Raw genomic sequence first — 23257 nt, 5'->3', positions numbered from 1 at the left:
GAGGAACCGGCCCCCGGCCCCAGTAGGGGGCGCCAACGCGCTGCACTGCAGCATCCTGGCGGCGGAGCGGCGGCCCCGGCCGGGCTGAGCTCGCGTCCTGCCGCAGTCTCTCCGCCGCTGGTCCGGGCGAGCGCGAGCGCGGAGACCCCCGCCGGTCGGTCAGATCTTGCAGCTGCCGCGGCGGCTCCCACGTGCGATCGCGGCCCCGCTCCTCGGAAACGCAAGCCACAGGCTGGGCTGCGCAGCGTGGGAGGGCTTCGCGGTCCCGGGGGACCGATTCCGAACTTGCAGGGGACCGCGGCTCTCCCGGGCCTGGAGAGTGTGAACAGGTGAGTGTCACGCACGTGCCCAGGTGGCTCTTTGGGGACGACTTCCTGCAGACCCTTGAGAGCCCCCTGAACGCTTGGCCTCTGGGTCGGTTGTCCTGGTCATCGGGTCTTCCCTGGGCGGCTTCGGGGTTCGCTGAGAAAGAGATGGGAGCGCGGCGCCCAGAGCTTGACAGCGCCCTCCGAGAGCTGAGACTGAGGATGCCCTTTTGACTCAGGCTGCATTTCTCTCCAGGTTGAGAGCAAATGACCTGCAGTCCGGGATGGGCTTGTTGATCATTCTAGGATACCTGTTGCTTTTGGAGCAAAGCTATCACCAGGGCTCTTGCACAATTAACCTCGTCGCTGTGGGTGCTGCGTTGCAAGATTAGGGAGCATTCCTGGTGGGGAGAAGAGGAGAACTTGATTTCAGAGCTAGAGAAGAGGCTCTCATTGCCACGACCAGACTAGATGCTTTCCTTGCCTAAACAGCTGCGCTTTATTTTGATGATAAATACAGAAGTTAGAAAAACTGTTACCTTATAAACATGTTTCCCTCCCCCCCCCCCCCCCCCCCCCCCGCTCCCGGAAAGAGGAAGTGGAAAGAGGGGATTTTGATAAGTATGGTCTTGGAAATGATGAATGAAACCTTTCTTTCAATAAACGTAAAAAAAAAAAAAAATCAGGTTATTGGTGACCTAAATGTCACAGGTCTAACAGATCGTAACCTCCTGGAAGGTAGCCACTTTTGTTTGTCTGTGCTTAGCATAATTGTGGAATGATCAATGAATGTATTAGTAATAACATAGGATTTGGAGGCTAGCTTCTTTTTGTCTTCTTTCTAAGCTTTCTTTTAGTTCCTTTATGTTTGGGGGGAGAGACTATGCCTTAAATCTCTTAAATATCTAGGTATCACTGATTTTTAGCTTTAGGAGTGATAGAAACTCAGAAGTTTTTGTCCTAGTAAAGCACTGTCCACATAATAAGTAAATGGCAACTTCTAGACCCAGCCAGAATATTTCTGTACAATAACATTAAAACAAATGTTTTTAGGTCCATGTTATGGAAAGTCTTGGATTATAAATTACTTTAAACATCAGACATTGGCAAAAGGTCACTTATTACAACAATTTACACATTTATCATTGTTTTATGTCTTTGTCAAATGTAACTTTTCACATTTTTATGTGAAAAACAAACTGTTGAAAGATGCATGTCAGTTTGTGTCATCCTCTAAGTGATTTTTCTAAACATAAGGTTGACAATAAGCAGCTGTATCTTTATAAGTGAAAAAATTAACCCACACGATTTCTCTTTCTCGTGTGAAATTCCTATACCTCTGAGGCCATTTGGAAGTTAATGAAATATTTGACTTAACAAATGTTTTTTAAAAAAATCACATTTGATGGCCACTTTCATGAACTATAAATAAGATAGATAATTACTTAGGTTTTACGTGCACGGGAATGAACAATTTTGCATGAAATAACAAATTGTTGTTTATACAAGCTCCAGACCCTTGCATGGTCTAGGTTTCAAAGAAATGCTTGGCCATTCTTATTTAGAATTTATGTAGTTATATATCTCAATATATTATGCTTCTGTGATTCTCCTGTAATGAAGCCCGGAACTTTAAACATAGGGCCTTTCCTTAATGAACACACATAAAATGACAAATAAGGAAATTCTTTTATCTTGAGCCAAAAGCAGGGGCCTGGACAAATTGCAGATGTTAAAGCTTCTGCTTTTGTACTATTAATGATTACAGAGAAATTTTTTTGTTATTGGAGGTGAGGTAAACAATAGTTAGTGTCAATGTTGACCTTTTTATCCTTCAGAGGAAGCTCTGGCCCTTTGGAAATCAGCAAGTGCAAAATTCGTTAGGTATGATGCGTGATGAGGAAAACAATTATATGTTCCTGTCTTTGTAGAAATCCTTTTTCAGAAGGATTTTTACTTTTTTCCTTCTCTTGAGAAGCTCCTTTGAAAAGTTGTAGATGACAAAATGCTGGCAGGAGCACTTTACACGTTTAGATAACAGATTTGTGTTGCAAAAATATCTCTGCAGACTGAAAAAGAAAAGGATGAAATGAATGAATCACTGAAGTGATTAAGTTTAACAAGGATGAGAGTGAAGTCTTATATTTAGGTTTAAAACACTGATTGCAGAAGTTCAGAACGAGGGAGTCTGCAGTTCCTGCGAGAGCCGTGAGTCTGGCTGTGAGTGGCGGAACAGCCACAGCGCAGCTGAGGAACAGGGAGAATCTCGGCGGACTTTGGCGGGTCAGTGTGTCAGGTCGTATCTCAGGTAGTGAATGCAGTGGACGCCATGTTTTTAGTGATTAAATGGCAAGTGCCAGCAAAGAGGGCTCCGTGTGGTAAAGAGAGAAGGCGAGAGTCAAAAACAAAACAAGACAAAACGAACAAACCCATACAGCTCATGAAGAACAAGGGAAGATGCCAGGTCTCCTTTTCCTAGGAAGCAGTAGCCTAGGATGGGACCAAGGGCCCTAGTAGCTGCTAGGCTACTTGAAGGCTTCTGAGTGAACGTAAACGAAAAGTTGACGTAATGTCCACTCACCAGCACTGACCTCAGGTATCTGAAAGTGGCCAATCAGATGCAAGATGGTTGTCTGATCTTAAGGAAGGATTCTGGACATGGCTGGAGGATTCCTTTGGTTGACCCCAAGGTTCTTTCCAACTTTACAGATTCATGGTACTAAGAACCTAGGTGTCGTTCTTAAAGCTCACGCCTGTATCAAATGTGCTTAGATCGTATGTAATGTTTCCTAAGTGTTAGGGCAGTGTGAAGTGTCAAGGTTGTCATAGAAAAAGAATCAGAAGTTGAGGCGTGGCATTTATCATTTGTGTACCAGGGACATTGTGCCCAGAAAAATATAAAATTATAAACTAGATATTATATATCAATTCCTGGAACATGAATACCTGTCATGTGACTCAATTATGTGATCTAGTGTGAACTGAGCTAAATTTAACCTTGAAGTGCAAATCCAATCATTATAGTAGGATGGATTAGGATGAATGTATATTATTCAGCCCTCAGGAAAATAAAGACTTCCAAATGTGACTCTCCCCATCATGTGTGTTGGGCATTGGGTATTTATAAACACGTGGTAAATACACATATTCCCATACTTCAAGTGTTTGTTATCCATTAGTGACCCAAAAGCAATACCTTCATAAAAAAGGTCTTAGATAATGCTATTGGGTATGAAAATGCATATGTTTTAGAACCAAAGAGATCTAAGTTCAGGTCATGAATCTATCACTTATTAGTTGACTAGTTTGCAGTAAATTATTATAACCCTACACAGGATTGCGATGGAGACCAAAATGGAAGATGGTGATAAAGTGAATGGTGGCGGGCAGGGAGAAGGTACTTAATAACACTAATTCCTTTCTCCAGTCACTTATGAATCCCCAAATCTCTTTTGTTCAAGGATTGCAAGTTTACAATGATATGGTGAATCCCAAGGCTGGAACCAAAAAGATTTTCTCAGCTCTTCAGTGTGCACGGCAGTGAATTATCTACCAACACCCAGCATGGCTAAAAGTGCAGAGGTCAAACTGGCAATCTTTGGGAGAGCAGGTGTGGGCAAGTCTGGTAAGTTTTTTGTTGTAGTTGTTGTTGTTTTGTGTGTGTGTGTGTGTGTGTGTGTGTGTGTGTCTTTGATACTGCCTCCTGGGATTAGACAGAAGGGTGGTTGGCATTTCTCATAGTCTCATGTGTTGCTCTTTTAGATGAAGTCTCTTTGCCTTTATCTAGAACTTTCCTTTTGCATAACCAGTTTTGTGTCCTTTTTGGCTTATTGATGATGAGGCAGCTCTGCTGATAATACACAAGGCAATGGCTATATCATAGGTCTTGATGTTCTGAGGAAGGGTATAAAACAACACTCCAAAGAAATCAGATTGTGGAAATGAAAAAAAAATTTTTTTTTCTCTTTTTCCTCTTTACAAGATCCCGAGGGGCCAATTTTATATCTCATTCATCTTGATATTGCAGCAGCCAGCCCAATGTCAAGCATGTGTTGGGTGCTTAATAAATGCCTGTTGAATGAATATATCTTTTCAAGAAACAGAATCGTATTATTACCCAACACTTCTAAAACTGGGGGGACTGGGGAAAATGTCGAATGCATGAGCTCAAGCAAGACAGCTATTGCCAGTGCCTCTGGAGTGAATTTAAATGATCGCATTGTGGCTTACACTAGTAAATCAGAGGATTTTTTGTTTTTTTTTTATTCCTCACCTAAGATAAGTCTTGCAGACCTTTAAGATTAAGGGGGAAACGGTGGGCATGAAAATGTATCTAATCCAATTTTGAAAAATGTATTTCACACTTTATAATCAAAGAATAATGCTGAAGAAGATGTTGCGAAAATCTAAGGGCAACATGGCTTTTCAGACCACGTTGTCTCAATCTCTTCCTGGAGGAAAGAACCATAATTGACTTTGCACACAGAGCTCTTGGTTCACAGGAAAGGACTCAAACAGATATCCAGTAGGGGCCTGTTTGTAGAAGGAAACCCATTTGGGTCACCCACTATAATAGGTAATTCACATAATCTTAAATAAACACATATGAGTAGCTTTTAATTCTGTGACCAACCTCTCCTAACCGGCTCTCTGGTTTAAGTTCAGTAATTCTTTTCTATTCTAAGTCTTTCTCTCTCTCTCTCTTTCTCTTCATTTTCTAAGAGTGCTCTTTTCTGCCGTCTCCCGTCCTTCTTACTGCTCGCTCTTGCCTCTGGCAGAAACCAAGCAAAGAAAATAGATAGTTGGCAAGGCTTAAAAACTGCCAGCCTTCACAAGATTGAGGATAGTTGAACTCCTCCCCATCAATCTCCTCAGTGTTTCCCGATGGCGTGAGAACCTAATTTCCATGGCTGGTGGAAGATCTGGAGAATGAGGAAGCTTGTTGCAGGGAGTGGAGGATGAAGGGAAGGGAGTGTGTGGGAGGCTGTGCTGCCAGCAATAGCTTGTCTGAGTCCTTCGTGAGTGGAGGGTCTCGGCCTAGGGCTCCCTGTTTATTATTCATTCATTCAAACCTTACCACAGGCAGTCCAAGAAGGGACTGTTTAGAACTTTGATCGTTTACCAAAGGAAACTCCACATAGTTGGACAAGTTAAGCATAAAAATTAAAATTTGGATGAGAGAACTACCTAGTTGTATTGTAGCCATCCCTTTCCCATCTCCACTGTCTCAGAGCGAGCTCTGTACATCGTCGTTTCAAGATTCATCTATCAGCCTGAGCTCTGCCCGTTTGTCTTTCCTGAAGTTGTTTCAATGACTGCTTCAATTATTCCTCTCATTCTCTACCAGCTGTTTTCCCTTAAGCATTTCTTTGACCACTGCACCATCTTTTTCTTTTTTGCCAAGCTCATGGAATGTGGGCTCTGCCCTTACTGTCTTAACTGTTTTTTACCTCTCATTCGCTACTTAAAACATGGCAATCTTCCACTGTAATCCTGCACCCGAACCTGCTTTTGCTCAGGTCACCATTGATCAATAACCAACAAATGTAACGAACATTTCCTGGTTCTGATCTTCTCAGGACTCTTTGTAACATTCAACACAACCTCTTCTCTTTCCTAAACTTCCTTCCCTCCCAGGCTCGCATGACCTCATACTTCTTGCTTTCTTGCTACCTCTCCATGGCCCCTCACCAGCTGAACTTCACGGGGGGCTCTTCATCGGCCCGCCTCTCAAGACCCAGGGCTCCCAGGTCCTCCCTACCCACCTCGTGTCTTCTCACTCCATACATCCTCTCTGGGGGCGATTCCTCACACCCAGAGCTGAAGATACACCTGCACACACCATCCAAATTCCGCTGACCTTGGTTTTATTTTATGTAAAATGCCGAAGTTGGACTTGTTCGTTAAGGTCCTTTCTAACCGTAAAGTCTTAGGATTCTTAATGCATTTTCTTTGGCCTGGTTTCTCAATCCACGTCATCTACATTGTACCACTTGTATTTATTTTCCTGTAGGTGAAAAGGACAACGATAGATTACACGCCTTAAACAATTGTCTGTTTGTCTGTCGTCGATACGCAGTGTTTTCCTATTTCGACATTAGTCTGTCTCCCTGAGACCTGGTCACCACACCTCATATTTAAAGGTAGTACCGGTGTGACTGTTGCATGGGAGACAATTCTGAGACCTTTTCTCATAGTTCAGTGAAAACAAGCACAGAGTACTTCGTATCCATCAACTCTGAAACCCGACTGTAGCCATGTTGAACTCGTGTTTATTTTTTTATTAATACGGATATATGATATCTCTGGCTAGTTCTTGTACCACATGCTCACTTCTCCATCCTGTAGTCCCTGTCCATCTCATAAGTTTTCTTTTTTTAAATCTGTAAGAAGTTATACCTGCTAGAATGTCACCGCAGCTCCTCGTTTTCTCAAATGCCTCCCCACAGAAGGTCATGATCTTCCCATGGGCTCAACAGTCTGTTTCTCTCCAGACACCCAGCAGGGGAAGCGTTCCTGGGGGAGGCAGCTTGAGATCTGGGAAAGGTAGAAGCGGCGTGTCTCTGACTGCACTGTTTCAGAGGCCTCTGGTCTTATCCGTACCATCTACTTTGCCCCACACTCACTAGCAGCTTAAAATTGGGAATGAGCAGGACCCTGCTGTCCACTTGCTAACAGAGAGCCATGTAGCCTGGAGTTGAGGGCGGGAGATCTGGGGTCTCACTGGTAGGCCTGACTTCCTATTGTATATTTTATTGGTGGCGTGAACATGCCAATTTCGGCAAGTTATTTAACTTCTCCAGTCCCTCAACTATAAAAAGGATACAGGGGTGCACGGGTGGCTCAGTCGGTTAAGCTTCCAACTCTTGATTTTGGCACAGGTCACGATCTCAGGATTGTGGGATCGAGCCCCCATCAGGCTCCACGCTCATCGCAGAGTCCGCTTTTCCCTCTCCCTCTGCTTCTCCCGATACTCGCGCGTGCGCGCCCTCTGTAAGATAAATAAACGAATAAAATCTTTCTTTAAAAAAAGGATATAATAGTGCCTATCTCAAAGAGGCATCGTTAGGGTTGAATGAGCTATTAGAGGTAAATCTTTTAGAACAGCACCTGACACATAGTAAGGACTCCAGTATTAACCGATAGCTTTTACGGGTATGCTCATTTTACTTTGTAAGTTTTCTAGTGAAAGCATACACTCGATGATTTACATTAAAGTGAGTATTTGGGTTTTCATTAAAATCAGAAAGTTTATCAGATAAAAATTCTATATGCTACTCTGCATACCCTAAACACATACACGTGAGTGCGCGTGTGTGCGCACACACACACACACACACACACACACACACATGCACACACCTTTCTCTGTCTTTCTTTTGACAGAGAGAGAGACAGCCAGCGAGAGAGGGAACACAAGCAGGGGGAGTGGGAGAGGAAGAAGCAGGCTCCTAGCAGAGGAGCCTGATGTGGGGCTTGATCCCAGAATGCTAGGATCACACCCTGAGCTGAAGGCAGACGCTTAATGACTGAGCCACCCAGGCGCCCTCTCTGTCTTTCTTTTGAATCCAAAGTCTGGCTAATGTCAGTTGCAGTTTGACTACTGGTGATCATAACAATACTTCTTGCGGCTCATATCTTGGAAAAATGGCCAGAAATACGTTTGTGTCATCAATAAATCATCACCCTTAAATTTGAAAGTGCTTCTGGTATGTGGTAGACAGCTTCTTAAGCCCAGGTAATAGACAAGCCCTCTATGTTTAAAAGAGAATTTAACATTAACCAGAACTTTTTGGTTGACAGGTGGACCATAGAAGTGTTAGCACAGGCAGAATTTCATAATGTGTTGTTTATAAAGGAGCACTGAGAGAACATGTGATGTGTGTGTGTGTGTGCATGTATCTATGTCTCCGTGGTCACATGGTCTTTTGTGTTGGGAGGATTCTCTCCCTTTCTGCCTAATGTTACCCTGCAGTTCTGTCTTCAGGGGAGCCTGCTTGCTGGCTCGGCATGGTGAGCGCTGTGGGGGATACTGCAGACGGCAGAGTCTCAGTGTCCCAGCCCGTCCCCCCATCTTCTCTTGCCCCAGCAGGGTAAACATTTCCCTCACCAGCTGAGGGTAGAGCACTAAGAACATGGCAAGAGGGACATAGATTTCCTTACTTGTGGGCGTCAGCCTATAATTTGACAGGCTCCAGGGGATTGAAGCAGTACCACCTGCAATAAAACCTAGAATGCACACCCCATTTATTTAAATGCTTCCTGGCTTCGTATTATTCAAATTTGTAGTAAGTGTGGGAGGAGCTGAGAGAAAAACCACTGAAATTTTAAATTTAGTTTCGCAGTTGACATTCTCGTTTTAGAATTGAAATGTTGTGCGCCATAGCTAAATATATTTCTTGAAAGGACTAGTCTCAAAGTTAATTGAGTAATGCTATCCTCTAATTCAGAAGCCAATTGGTGCGCTCATCCGTGAAGGCTTAAGTTCATAAATTCAGATTGCTGGGCTGTAAACCAGGGGCTAAACACAAAGGAACTTGTGATATATTTTTCCTGGGCACAAAGAGAAGTGATTTATGTTTCCCTTCTTTTCCTTGTTTCTTTGTTCTGGTTTGCTTTTCTCCCTTTCTCACTCTCTCAATTATAAAAAAAAAAGGTTTGAAAAGCTTTTTTCTTATTCTTTTTTAGTGGGACAGGGACAATTCTGATTTTAAATATGACTTTTCCAGTAAGTACCCAATACTGCTTTAATATATATGTGTGCTTTATGGCTGGGGTATGTTCATGAGATTTCACATACAGGAAACGAAAGCAACAATATCAATAGCTCCTTGGGTAGGTCAGTCTCCTTATGCTATAAAACCAACCTTTGTATTTCATTGTATTTTAAAAATTCATTTATTTATTTGAGAGAGAGGGAGAGTACATGAGGGAAGGGGAAGAGGGAGAGGGAGAGAATCTCAAGCTGACTCCCCACTGCCTGTGGAGCCCGATGCAGAGCTCAGACCCACACCCTGTGATCATGACCTGAGCAGAAACCAAGAGTCTCTCGTTCAACTGACTGAGCCACCCAGGCACCCCCCCCAACCTTTGTATTTTAGAACTTTTTCCCTATATGTAGCTATATGCCAGTTTGTTTCCTTCGTAGAAACTTAGTGGTGTAATATGCTTCTTGAACATTGTTTTCAAGGGACTTCTAAAAGAAGAAGAGAGAGATCTGGGCGATTTGGAGTATGTACAATCATTACGATCATGTAATTATTTTGCATGCTCAATCAATTACATAAAATATATGCAAAATTTGTTATTGCTCTATAATATATCTATGTTTGGATATAAAAATGATACCCCCAGCCAGATAGTGACTAAAATGGACTCACTGGGAAGAGATAGCGAGTTGATCTGTGACTTCAGTAACATGCAGGCTCCAGGTCCAGTTTGAAAACCACAAGTATAGGAAATGGTCTCAGCTGGGCGTGTCTTATGAATGTGAGCGAGCCCTGACAACCGTCCCGTACCACGCTTTTTACCTACTTACATTCTCAGTCCGCTCTTCAAGTTCTTGGTCATTCTTGTTTTAAAATTATATAACTTGAATGGTAAAGTTTCCTTAAACAGTTGTCTGGGTAAGAAGAGGGACAGATTGTGTTTCAGGTGGGTGTGGAACTTTCACAGCTCCTGGACACAAATGTGTATATGTGTGTTTTTATGTGTGTGTGTGGGGGGGGGTATGTGCATTTCCTTGGTGGTTATTGAATTTGAAGAATTACCAGAAATGAGGTCCATTGGTATACTTGGTGTTTAGAAGAATGATTGTTTTTTAAAGGACTGGGCCAATGGGAGGAAGTTGGCATCAAGACAAGTTTGGATGGGGCTGGAAAACTAGCTGTTTTCCTGTCGTAAAATGTAATGATATGGTTACCTGTGGCTTTCAAGCATATATACCTTCTTTTACCTGCAAAGATAGCAAAGCAAAAAGAGACAAACGGCCTAGCTGAGTTGATTTTCATTTGTTTCTTCCCCTCCAAGAGGAACAAAAGGGTATTTTCAAATTGCAGATGTAGGCCTATGGGTATGTGGAGAAGGCATACGTCGGTGCAAGCCGTAAGTCACGCTGACTTTTATTGTATGCCCAGAAAGAAAAGCAAAGATGGGGAATGGTGAGGGCTCAGAAAAAGGAAAGAAAAAGAAAAAATGAAAAGGAAAGGAAAATTAAAATCAAAGTCAGTTGTTAATTGGTGGGTAGTGAAACATTTTGTGGGTTGGCAATGACCAATTCTTTGACTTTTCTTAAGGAAAATATAGTTAGGGAGGAAACAATACTAGAAAACAAAACAAAACAAAATCAAGACCTGGTTTTCAAAGCCAAAAGGACATGCCTCTGCCCTACTTCTTTCTATTGGAATATGTTCTTAAAATTGGAGTGCCCTTTATTTTTACCTTATGGCTAATTTATTCATCGAAATAGTTTCCTGGAGTTAATTGTCAGTCGTCACTTGGTTCCATTTTGATTTCAACTTGTTTTCTTGGCAACTGACAAGGACTAACTTTAAGGAAAGGGAGTGAAGAAAATTGTAAATCATCCATGTAATTCCCCTTTTTATTCCTGGTATTTCTCCAACTTATGGGTTTGGGGAAATCAGCCAAGTTTTCAAAGTGGTACTGTCCTTGGAGCCAAAATTCCAGAGCAAACGCATCTCTGTTGCTACAGCTGCCTTTGAAAATTGATGTGGTTTCAGAAAAACAGCCATAATTTCTTCCATCCCATTAAAAATGAAAGCAGTTACGTTATAAAGGGAACGCAGTCTGAAAAGGTAATTTCAGCACAGATTAAGCAAATAGGTAAAGTTCCTATACGTAACCTATGAGAGAGCGGTCGTTACATAGATCACCCAGCTTCTTGGGGCACGGCCAAGTCTAGAATCCTAGTTTACGACTCTTGCAAGTTTGCCACTATATGTTTTCATTTCGTACCCCCCCTTCTTTTCCACATTCTTTTGAACACCTTCTCTTAGGAAATGAGGTGGTCATTAGGATTTTAGGATATGAACCTTGTAAAACCTGAAGAGTTTTGTTTTTATAAGAAATTTCCAGTAATTAATAAATAACTAATGCAAAGCAAAGCCCCTGGGACTCCTGGGTGTGTTGCCTGTCAATTTAGCCCCCTGTGAGATTCTCAGCAACCTGTATATGTAAGAAAGTTCCCCTACAATGTAGTATTTCATTTCTTACAGCATTGGATCAAGTGTAAGAAAACTGATGAATCATCCTCTACTAAAAGATAAATTTCTCATTGCTTTGTGTTTTTTTTAAAGATTTATTTATTTATTTGAGAGGGAGCGAGAGAGCGAGCAAGCGTGCGCGCACAGGAGTGGGAGGGGAGAGGGAGGGAATCTCCAGCAGACTCCCCACTGAGCACAGAGCTGGACGTGGGACTTGATCTCAGGGCGCTGAGATCATGACCCCACAACCCTGAGATCATGACCTGAGCCGAAACCAAGAGTCGGACGCTTAACCGACTGTGCCATCCAGGCGCCCCAAATTTCTGATTGTTATTAAAAGAATGTTTTACACTATGTCCTATCAATAGGATCTAATTATTTATTTATTTTTTAAAAAGCACTCAACTGTACTAACTGAAAGGATTGCGGTTAAAACTTTAGTTTCATCCTGTTCATCTCTCTTTTTATTCATCTGTCAAATGACATATACCTTGGCTGGCTTGCTTGCTTCTTATGTATGTATGTATGTGTGTATGTGTGTATGTATGTAGCAATACAGGTAGGATAGGCTTTGAAGGTACTTTGAGCAATTACAAGTGTGCTATGAATTTGGTCTTTCTGCTATGATGCTCTCGTTTTCAAAGTCCATGTAGTTCTTCCTCTATGTTCCTTAACATTTGCGTTTGGACAAGCCGTATGGTGAGTTCAGTACCTCTCCGTTGCGGGAGGCCAAACAGGCTCAGTCCAGCAGTTGGCCATTAGTGTCCTCCACCGAGGACACAGATTATTCAGAGGTAGCAGGCTTCTGTGCCTTAGAAGTTGGCCCTTTCACATATGTGAAATGAATAAACAGTGAGTTGGGTTTTTTTTTAGGAGCACTATGTAAGCGGTCAAGACGGGAGGAGAGCTTAGGAAAATAATTCAGACTTCTGCCTTATTGGAGAAGGAAGCATGACATGTTGTAGAATTGTTTTGATCAAATCTTAGCATTAAACAATCAAGTGTAAGACATGAACATATTTTTGAAAAAAGGTTTCTCAAATGATATATAAATATATGTATCGATATATTTCCCTATGATCTTAAAATATATTTTTACTCATTCGTTCAGTTATCCACTCAACAGGTATCTGTTGAGCATCACCTTGTGTTCTAGAGTAGTTGCACAGGATTCTAGTACGTTCCAGAAAGGGAGAAGAGTAAATATTTCTACTCGTCATCATCCCCCCTGAGCCTCACACAGTATTTGATGCAGGCTGGGTCGTCAATAAAATGAGCACATTGAGTTAGACTCCGTGTGGTCTATGCGGGCTTTATAATTTTATTCAAAGGCATATATGATAATGGTCTCCTCATTATAACCAAAGTAGTTTCCTCACCGGCACTTGAATATCTCCAGAGATAGGAACTCAGTGTGACTGGATGTAGACCATTCTATCCTTGGACTGTTAGTCAGTGTTCCAGAGAAACAGAACCAATAGGACGAGGACACAGACATACACAATTTGTTTATTTGTTTGTTTGTTTACGCTGGCAAGACTGAAATCTGTAAAGCAAGCTGGCGGGCCGGAAACTCAGGCAGGGGTTAATGTTGCAACCGTGCGGCAGAATTTCTTTCACTCTAGAAACGTCAGTTGTTGCACTCAAGGCCTTCCGGTAATTGGATGAGGCCCACCCACATTATCAGAGCTAATCTCCTTTGCTTAAGGTCAACTGCCTGTAGATGTCAACCACAACTACAAAATACGTTCCTGGTTACTCCTACGGTAGTGTTTGATTAAATAACTGGGCCCGGCGTTCGCCCAGCCAAATTGGCACATAAAACTATCGCAACAGCTCTTCCTGTCTGTTCCTTTACCTTTGGAACCAAAGGTGGTTCATTAGCTTCTACTTGTTGACTTTAAGCTTACCCTCGGACTTACACGGGACATTTTAAACCCCTCTTCCTTACGACAGCCCTTTACGCATTTAAACAGCTAGCAAGCCTGGACCCATGCTGGGTTTTCTCTTCCACAGTCTAGTTACTCATAGTTCCTTCATTTGCCCCACGGAGAGTGTGGTTTCTTGTCACGGCACCATGCTGGCTGTCTTACTTGATCTGTGCACTCCGTGAAATGGGGGGCCTGGAAGTGAATGCAGACATTTCAGAAGTGGGACACCCAGACCAGATTAGAGCACCACTGTGAATCTGTGAACATACCCTGCTTTTGCTAAGACATCCTGAGGTCATTGTTGCTTTCAGGGTGACAGTGGATGCAATGTTGGCTCATGGAGAGACTGCGAATGAAGCTAGCTTTTTTCGTTGTATTTTTGTTTGTTTTATTTTGTTTTTTAATGTATGTTGTTGCTATGTCATATCTTCCCAAACCTATAGTTTCTATATGTTTAATCCAGGCGTAGAAGTTTATTTTCATGCTCTTAAATACTGTTCTGGTAGATTTCATCTATTCTTCTGGGCTATCCGGAGACTTTTGGATCTAGTATATGTATCATCTTTCTTTATTTTCTGTCATCTAGGAATATGTTGGTTTTGGAACATTATGGGCCCTGATGCTCTTATTCAATCATAGCATTTTCCACTTTGGTATTATTTAGCTCATTGAAATGATTAAGAATCCCAGTGAGTTTTTCGGGTAATTTACAGCCCGTAAAGAAAAACAAAGGTCTTTGGCTCCAAGTGTGGGGACATTACCAGCATATCCCGTTACTTCCATGTTCATTAAGTCAATTCTATTTAGATTTGCCCTAGAAAGGGTGATCGGGGAGGATGCCTTACAGTTATAATCCCTTGTTTAATATTATCTTTAGCATTTTTTGTTTCTGTCTCACATTCTTATCTTAGGATCCAAGATGTATCGCTATATAAAGTGCAGAACCACGATCACCTTGGATTGGTCCCAGTACCTATTCTCTACAGAAAGTCGTTTTTCAGGGGCGCCTGGGTGACTGAGTCGGTTAAGCATCCAACTCTTGATTTCAGCTCAGGTCATGATCTCAGGGTCTTGACATTGAGGCCTACATGGGCTCCACACTTAGTGGGGCGTCTGCTTGAGATCCTCTTGCTCTCCCTCTCCCTTTGCCTACCTGGAACGTGAGTGTGTGCTCTCTCTCTTAAATAAATAAATAAATCTTAAAAAAAGAAAGTTGCTTTTCAGACACTCATCCGGGATTTGTATGTACACGTCTGTACTAAAATGGCTGGATTTATGTGATTTGGACCTGCCGCTGCAAATCCCAGCTGAGCTTGGGAAGAGATTTTCTTCATTGGGTGATCCCAGTAGCTGGCACTCAGAATCACATGGAGGGCTTGTTCAAATACAGGTATCGGGACCCCATCCCCAGAGGCTCCGGCTCAGTAGGTCTGTAGCAGAGTCAGAGAATTCATATTTCTCACAAGTTCCCAGATGCTGCTGCTGCTGCTAGTGTGGGAACCCCATTTGGGGAGCCATTGTGTTGAGTTTGCTGAGTACTTCATCTCCATTTGAAATAGGTGTTTTCAGCCTTGAGACCGCATAGAGCTCTTCTCCAGCTGCCTGTCAGAAACAGCTAGTGCCAGCCACGCCATGAGTCCTGGTGATACGGTGGTAAATAAAACAGATGGGCTGTCTGCCCTCATGAGGCCAACATCCGAGGGGGAGTGGATTAAGTGAGCCAAAAATACTCTATGGGGCAAAGCAAATGTGAGGTTTTTCTGAGGTTCTTTACAATTAGAATTTTTCACTCCCATAGTACAGTAAGTTTTATTAAAAAAAAAAGCATATGCCTCATAACTCTGATATGCTGAGCTTTGGTTTTGAGATGAGATGTTGGGCAATAGTAGGGGTCGGTGGAGCTACACTGTAGTGTTAAGTGTCTGGGAATTAAGCATACAGCCTAAGACCATGGTACTGAACTTTCCACTGAGAGAAGCTAAGCAGACCACATAGGAATTGAACCCATAACCCTGAACTTTTCATTGACACCAAGCTCTACCCCCCGTCAAGTTAAGGCAAATGCAGAACCAAATTAGAGTAAGGTAGTTTTTCTTTTAGAACAGTGATTTGGAAAAATGATTTCTCAAATTGCTCTTTGACAGTGCCATTTATAAAACTTACGCAGTGGTGTGTAGAACTGTGGTATTGACAGAAGTTCATAAGTTTCCACTGTTTGGGGTAGAAAGATAACATCGTTTTCTCAGTGATGCATTTCCTGGTTTTTTAAAAGTTTTTCTAAAACTTCTCTTTTGTTTTATGCCATTAGGCAGTAATTTAAGAGGCGAAGCCAGAAATTAAAAAAAAAAAAAGATAAAAAATCGTGCCTATTTATTTGTCTGAAAACGATTTGACTTTTTTGTGCATTATGACCCCCATAAATTACAACTGAATCTAACGACCGAGCCAGCTTCCTAGTCATTTGGCAACACACGTTGAGTTAGAGGTTTTAAAGGAAGACTCAACCACGCATGGTAGTATGAGTAATGGTTATCTGTTCCAATGTCTAGGACATTTTTCCATTCAGATATTTTATATTTATTTAATTTCTCTACAGTGTTCCAAAAGAGGTGAAAACAGGAGCATAGCAACCATGCATTTGAATCCTTGAGTCTCAAAATTTAACCCGTGATTTCTTATGTCTCCCACTCATCAATTTACAAATGCTTATGAGATTCCGCCTATGTTCCCAACTCTTCCACTTTCTCCATCCTTCCATCAATAATGTCAATATTTGTGGGGGAAGTCCAGAGAACTACATCAATGCCTTTGTCTCTTGGGACCTCAGTGTTCTGTTGGATATGTATGACTTATAATTAGATATCAGCTAGTAATAGTTTGTGTCCCAGCAGGATGATTGACTTTTACAATTTTTTTTATCTTAAAATGTTTTTTAAAAAATTGTCAGAGTTGCAAAACAGTAGTGAGAGTTCTTGTGTACCCATCACCTAGCTCTTCCCGGTGATAACATTTTACATAACCACAATGCATTATCAAAACCAGGAAATCAGCATGGACACAGTGCCAGTTGCATGACGTGGATACTGCTTAACTACAGATCTTAGAGTGATTGATTTTTGACTCAATGTAGCCTCAGAGCCCATTTGGAAAGACAAATGGGGAGGAATACAGAGGAGAGCCTTTGAGAGAGGATGGAGCTCTTCATGAGTTTTCAAAAGGTGAAATCTGATAATGTGTTTATTATCAGAAATTTATACATTGAGGTATGTGCAATTTAGCAATTTAGATCATATGTAAGATGTCCTAGCAGTTTAGTTCAGGCCATAAATGCTAGAGGAATTGAGGAAAGGAAGAGAAATCAGTGGAAAATACTTGCAGAGACCTTGAGGGAGGCAGTGACACTAAAATCCTGTAAGTTTGGTGGGATTTTTATGGTGAGGAACAGAACGACTTCCCTCTCTGTTATTATCTTTCAAAATTATGATGTTTCCCTCATACCAAGTCACATATGTCATTAATGTTAGGAATTTGAAGGGGGAAAAGGACAACAAAGTGAAAAAAGAAAGAGATAGGAACTGAATAACAGAAAAGGAGAAGAGCTTTGGGAGTTTTGCTGATTCAGTCCCAGGAAAGGTCCTTTGAAAGGTTTCCAGACCTAGCTCAGCAGTCTTCATTCCCTTCGGTGTAGGAGCACAGGCTTGGAGCCCAAGAGATCATTTACTCACTGTGTGTGTGGTCAACTTACTTACCTTTGGGGAGGCCCAGTTGCCTCTTCTGAAAAATGCAAATGGTAACAGTCATCTTATATGGGGCCTGTTGTGCACCCAGACCAAATGAAATCTAGCAATAGTCAGCAATCATAATAACTAGCTAATGCTTATAGCATAGATTATAAGCCAACCACTCTTATAGGACACAACACACGTGAACCCAACTAATCATCACAGGTACTCTATAAATTTAGCCCTATTACTATCCCTCTTTTACAGACGAGGAGCTTGAGGTCCCAAAGAGTAAATAATTTGCACAGGGCCATACAGGTAGCAACTGGATTCTGGCAGAGTTAAGTTCAAACCCGAGCAGTTTGCCTTCACTCTCTGTCGTTTCATCCACCAAACTCTGAAATTTTCTAACCCAATGTCAAGCACAGTACTAGAAATACCCACCAAGTGTTTTCTTCCCCTCCTGCCTTGTCTCTCTTCCTCATGACTTAGGAACACTTATTTGGATTAATGAGTATCTGTGAAAAGTACTTTACTTCACTTGATCCATTACTAGAGAAAAACAAGGAACTAGAACAGAGAAGACAGTGATTCCATTACTAAGAGATCTTATGGCCCTTATATTACATTTTTATTCAACTCCATCTTAAAAATAATATTTCTATTCCAAATCCTGTCTATGATTTCATGCTAGAGCCTCTTATTTGGCTTTTGAGGCCCAGAAGTATGTGAAGGAGGTGCTAAGGGAGGAAGATGGAAATTATAAAGAAGGACAGAAGAGCCTAACATTGAATATGTGAAAAATGTGAAGTGTGTTAAAAATCCTCAGTGGGAAGGGAGGATACATTAATAAATTGACCTGGAAGAGCCCCAAAAGCAAAACTCAGAAGCTTTTTAAAGACGTGAAAGTCCTAGCATGTCAACATTAAGGAAAATATATAGTCAAGTCAAATTTTTTAAATGATGTTATGTGTTAAAAATATTGGATTGCAGAGATTTCCTCCATTATTTATCACAATAGGAGAGTGTTGTTTTTCTTCACTGAAATACAAGATGTTCTTGTGAACCAAATAGCTGGAAGAATCAGGCTCCTACACAGGGCAAAATGCCAAAAGGCTTCAAACATTTTGTGAGGGCAGATTGGGTAGGATTGGATCCCATCAGATAACTCAAGATCCTTTATCTGGTATGAATAATTCATGATTAATTATTGCTGGAGACTTCTAGGTCAATAAATATTCTTAAAGTCTATGATGCTTCTTTATAAATGCAAGGGACCACTATCATTTATTGTTGCCAATTATTTTTGATCCCATAATTGATTATTCAAAATTACATTACGATGGTGCTATTTTGGATGAATAATTGGCATAAACAGCTGTGATGTTAAAGTGGAAACTTCACATATAGTTTTTTCAGGTCATTGTTTCAGATTCAGTAAAAAGAAGGTTTTGTTCAGTACAAATTAAGAAATTCTCAAACCAGCCATCATGAGAAAACATGAGCTTTGGTAAATGCATTTTATTTAAGGCATTATGAAACAAGACTTTTAAAAATTATCTCTTATTTATGCAATACTGCATTGCCATAGTTAGTAAGTAAACACTTCTATCTTATTTGACCCCATATAGAATATTCATCAGAGTCTCCCCAACTCCTTGGTCTGGCTGCACAGTCAAGTTTATTGTAAGTCCTATGCACCATGTATTGAGTGCCAATACAATTCACACTGTTGATAAGTTCATTTCTAACACGTGGTTTGAATGACCCAAAATTTACCGTAATTTTATGACTGTGAAAGGGTTTTGTTTTATTAAGGAGCAAATGCAAACATAAAGAGAGCAATCCAAGAAATATTAAGCTTATTTTAATCTTGGTGTATTTTTCTATAAAGATGTATCAATAAAGATGGAAACAAAACTGAATTTTAAAGATACTGGGCTAGCCATTTGATTAAATTAGATACTTTTCAAATCTCCACTGTTACTTGATGCGTGTGCATGTGTGTGTGTTGACTAAGAGTATTACTTCAAAACTCCAAGCCTACACCCTCTACAAATGGTAGTGTTTCCTAGGTTTGAAACATCTGGAAAATTCTGAGATACTAATGGGCTTAAGATTTAGTCTCCATTTAGTCTCATGTGTAGCTTTTTCCTCTAGTCTAGAATATGGGAATATAAGAAAAAAATGTGACTACCTCTACTCTGGGATAGAGGGCTGCAGACAGAATGAAAAGGCCCAAGTGGAACACTGTCGACATATGAGGGCATACAGAAACAAAACAAAACAAAACAACCCACTCATGGTCTTTTCGAATGCCATCACCAAATGGAAACATTTGATAAAATGTGTTAACTATAGGAAGACTAACAATTGTGTTATTTTAAAACATTTGCGATGGAAAAAGACTGCCATGTGTTGCCACTCAGAGCCTCACCCAAAGCTGGTTTATATGAGGTAGTTAATGAGATTTGAGACTTTGGAGCTGGTGAGATTAATGTGAGCTTTGGGACCATGAATAGATACAATGGATTGAGAATATTGAGGACCGTAGGATGCAGTGAATATATTTGCATATGGACCTCCCCTTGGGAGCCGAGAGAGCAGAGATAGACAAAGCAATGACCCCCCCAAGATGTCCATATGCCCTGATCTCAAGAACCTGTCAGTATATTATCTTACATGGCAAAAGGGATTTTGCAGATATGCTTGAGGTTATGAACCTTGACATGAAGAACTTATTCTAGATTGTCCAGGTGAGCCCAGCCCAATCCCATGATTCCTAAAAATTGGAGAACCTTCCCAGACTGAGGTCAGAGGCCAAGGCTGGAGGGAGATGTGACTAAGAAGGAATGGTCACAGAGATGTAATGGTGTTGCATTTGAGGACAGAGGAAGGGGACCATTGGCTAAAAAAATGTGGGTGAACTCTGGGAGCCAGAGAAGACAGGGAAATGGATTTTCTCTCACAGCCTCCAGAGAGGCCCTGATGACAGTGTCAGGCTTCTCACTACGAAAGTGTAACGCGGCACATTCGTGTTGTTGAACAATAACTGTGTGGTCATTTGGATTCTTAAGCATGAAAATTCAGGCTTCTAGAAGCTACAAACAGTGAGAGACTGCTGAGAATCAATATGTTCAACCCAGAATAAGTTCTCGGAGTCTGTGTCTACATTTTCCCCTTTACCCTGAAGTTCAAAATTGCCTGTGAAAACTCAGGAATGGAGTCCAAGTAAGACTTGGGGGAGACCAAACGGGTGGAGATGACGAAAATCCTGAAGAATCCTAGCTAGTCAGTTTCCAAGTTCAGGGCATTACAACGAGTGATCATTCGAATGAGGCGTGGCCTGCGTGGACTGGAGTCCTGCTACCCTTTTGGTAAAGAAGGGGTGCCTTTGAGAGCGGTACATGTAGGAGAGGAGACTACACCCATAGTAGTTCAAACCATATGAATATCTCAATGGACGCATCCTCACCAAGGAGAAGACAGTGAAAGGGAGAAAAGGGAGAGCAAAGAAAATAGAGCCAGAGGTTGTGGACTGAAGAGAACCAAAGCATCGGATACGGGGGCCCAGGCCAAGTGATATCCTCGTAGACAGAGCAGTTTACAATCTTTAGGCATCTCTTATCTACGGGCCCGAGATAAGCCAGGCTTTCTGACGGCAGACACCTAAAGGAAGCAAAGCTGGCGGCACGGGATAAAAACCAGTTTCCCTGATAAAGGTTGTTCAGCCTCTGAGTCAGGCTAAATGGTGCCCTGGGTAGTGCAGGGCAGCGTGTCTTTTCTCTCTGCACCGCCCACCCCCCTGCGCTCACATGCTGAAGACAGTGTGCCCCGGTCCGTACAGTCAGGAATTTATAAGGTGCAGGGCTCACATTCCTAAGATGACTTAAGTGAGCTTCATGAGAACATTCTGTTGTCTCGCTTTGAGGGCCCATAAACAGTAAATAATAAAAATAGCTTACTTCATCGAACACCAGGCACTTGACAAAGTACTTTACTTATAACATCTCATTTAATGGCTCGCCATAGCACAGCGATTTAGGTCTGGTTATGATCTCTGTCTTACTGATGAGTAAACGGAGGCTCTGAGAGGTTTCACACCTTGCCCAAAAGCATAGATGTAAATGGCAGAGCCAGGACTGGATTCCCGGGAGCACTGACTGCACATGCTAGCTCTCTGCAGTTCTAGCCCTGCTCAGACTGTTCTAGTCAAGCATAGTTCAATTTCAGCAATCCAATAGTATCAGCCAGAGAACGCAAATATCTCCCAATTGTTTTACATTTAACTCTTGGTGATTGATGAGATTCTCCTTGGCCTCCAAAAGAGGCTGCATTTTATGATACCTTGCTAATAACTATAATAACTTTACAGCTCAGTAGCCAGACTCCTTGGATTCAAATCCTGGCTGCACCACTTCCTGGCTGCCCTGGAACATAAGCTACAGAGAGCAGGCATTTTTGTGTGTTGCGACGAGGGCAGCAGCCCCAGCGCCCAGACTTGTGTTGGACACACCGTAGGTGTTCCATAAATAATTGCAGAATAAAAGACTGCCTCTGTTGTCTTTGTGAGTATTACGTGGAATAATCGACGAGCGTACGTGGAACGGTTCCTAGCAACTAATACATGCTCAATGTTAGCAATGGTTATTCTACACGAGATTGAAGCCCTTGATCTTATTTGATGATCAGAAACGTTCTCCCTTGTTCCTGGCCTTGCTTTCACTTCTCTTCTCGTTCTCACCTGGGACTAGGCTGTTTCACTGGCAGCAATTAAGAAGGATTACACAGCATTTATAAGATATAAAGTGTGCCACGAATGCTGAAGCATACCCTTTCCCCTCTAGTACAACGATGTAGAAAGGCCCTTTCTTTGAATGAACTACTGACGGCAGTTGGGGAATCAACACTTCTGCAGGTCTTTAAAAAGGTTTTCTCAGCCCAGAGAGGGGGCATGAGTTGTGTTTTCCGTGTAAACGAAATAGTCACCAATCACCAAAAGCTTTCTCTCCACTCATGTGTTTCCTCGAGTTGACTCGGCATATTTTGGGGGCGAGGTCCACAGTCTTGTAAGGAGAGGAGACCTGGTTGACCTTTACACCAGGGTTTAAAACTCGAGCGCAGTCCTTCCTAGGAAGCCCCAGCTTGGGCTTGCATCTGTTTGAGAAAAACTTCCTCAGGGGAAAAGAACAATTAAGACAAGGTGTCAGTTTCTAGCACGTCTCTCCGCCAGCCTCTGTAGCAAGCTATCATGTTAATTACCTTCATCCAGGAAGCCAGGGTCCCCGCTTCAGGCAGAAACGCTGTGCCTGGGTAGAACAGAATGTTTTTCTTTTTTCCGTAAATCAACAAAAGCTCTGCATCTACACCATTTCCCTGGGATGGATGGTGTGCCCATCCCACGTATCTCTACGCCTGTGCTGCTTCTTACTCGACTTAGGATGCATCCTGTTTAACAAGTTGTTGACTGCAGAGGGCTCAGTCCTCTGAGTGGAGGAATAGCCAGTTTCCCAGATTTTAAATGTCTTAAAAGGAGGAGAGAAGTCATTGGCTCCTGTTCCTCAGGTAGTCAAAGATCCCACAGCTTGGAGAGTGTTGCTTTGGGTGAAGCGTGCAGGCAGCCCATTGAGCATCCTGCGTAGACAGCTATGTCCCTTCCACATGCTTGTCCCTCCAGCTCTATTTGAAGTATCTCAAGATACGGAAAACACCAAACCATCTGACTGAGTGGCTCTCCACCTTAGGTTGTTCATAAATCCAATTTAAGTATGATTTGGCGACAGGAACCCAGGGTGGTAAGCAAAGCGGCAAGTCTCTGGGGAGGAGGATGCATGTTAATAGCATATTTATCATCTCTGATGAAACTTCTAGGTACCTGCTTGCCTCAGTTTGGGGCCATGCGGCAGCCAACACTGATTTCCTCCCACCTTCCTGAACTGATTTTCTGTTGACCTCAGTTCAATTTGAGACAAATAAATGCTGATGGATTTGGGTAATTAACTCAGCCAACAGGTTAAAACAAACAAACAGCCAAACTTACTGTGCGTTAAGAAAGTAAGTGGTGATTTTCCATTAGT

General features: G+C 42.0%; 1 protein-coding gene across 2 annotated transcripts in view; it reads left to right on the top strand.

Moving 5' to 3' along the window:
• Positions 1 to 235: 235 nt before the first annotated feature.
• Positions 236 to 23257, top strand: part of RERG (RAS like estrogen regulated growth inhibitor) — a 113418-nt gene continuing 90396 nt past the window's right edge. For both annotated transcript variants that reach the window (XM_057318818.1, XM_026502353.4), the window contains exons 1-2: positions 236 to 329; positions 3767 to 3930. In XM_057318818.1, the coding sequence (XP_057174801.1) occupies positions 3870 to 3930 (61 nt within the window). In that variant the 5' untranslated portion in view covers positions 236 to 329; positions 3767 to 3869. The remainder of the gene's footprint in view (positions 330 to 3766; positions 3931 to 23257) is intronic.

The sequence above is a fragment of the Ursus arctos genome, unplaced genomic scaffold (assembly GCF_023065955.2).
Source record: "Ursus arctos isolate Adak ecotype North America unplaced genomic scaffold, UrsArc2.0 scaffold_26, whole genome shotgun sequence".
Classification (NCBI taxonomy): Eukaryota; Metazoa; Chordata; class Mammalia; order Carnivora; family Ursidae; genus Ursus; species Ursus arctos.
Note: the sequence above shows the minus strand (reverse complement) of the source record. Positions and strands in the feature narration are given on the sequence as shown.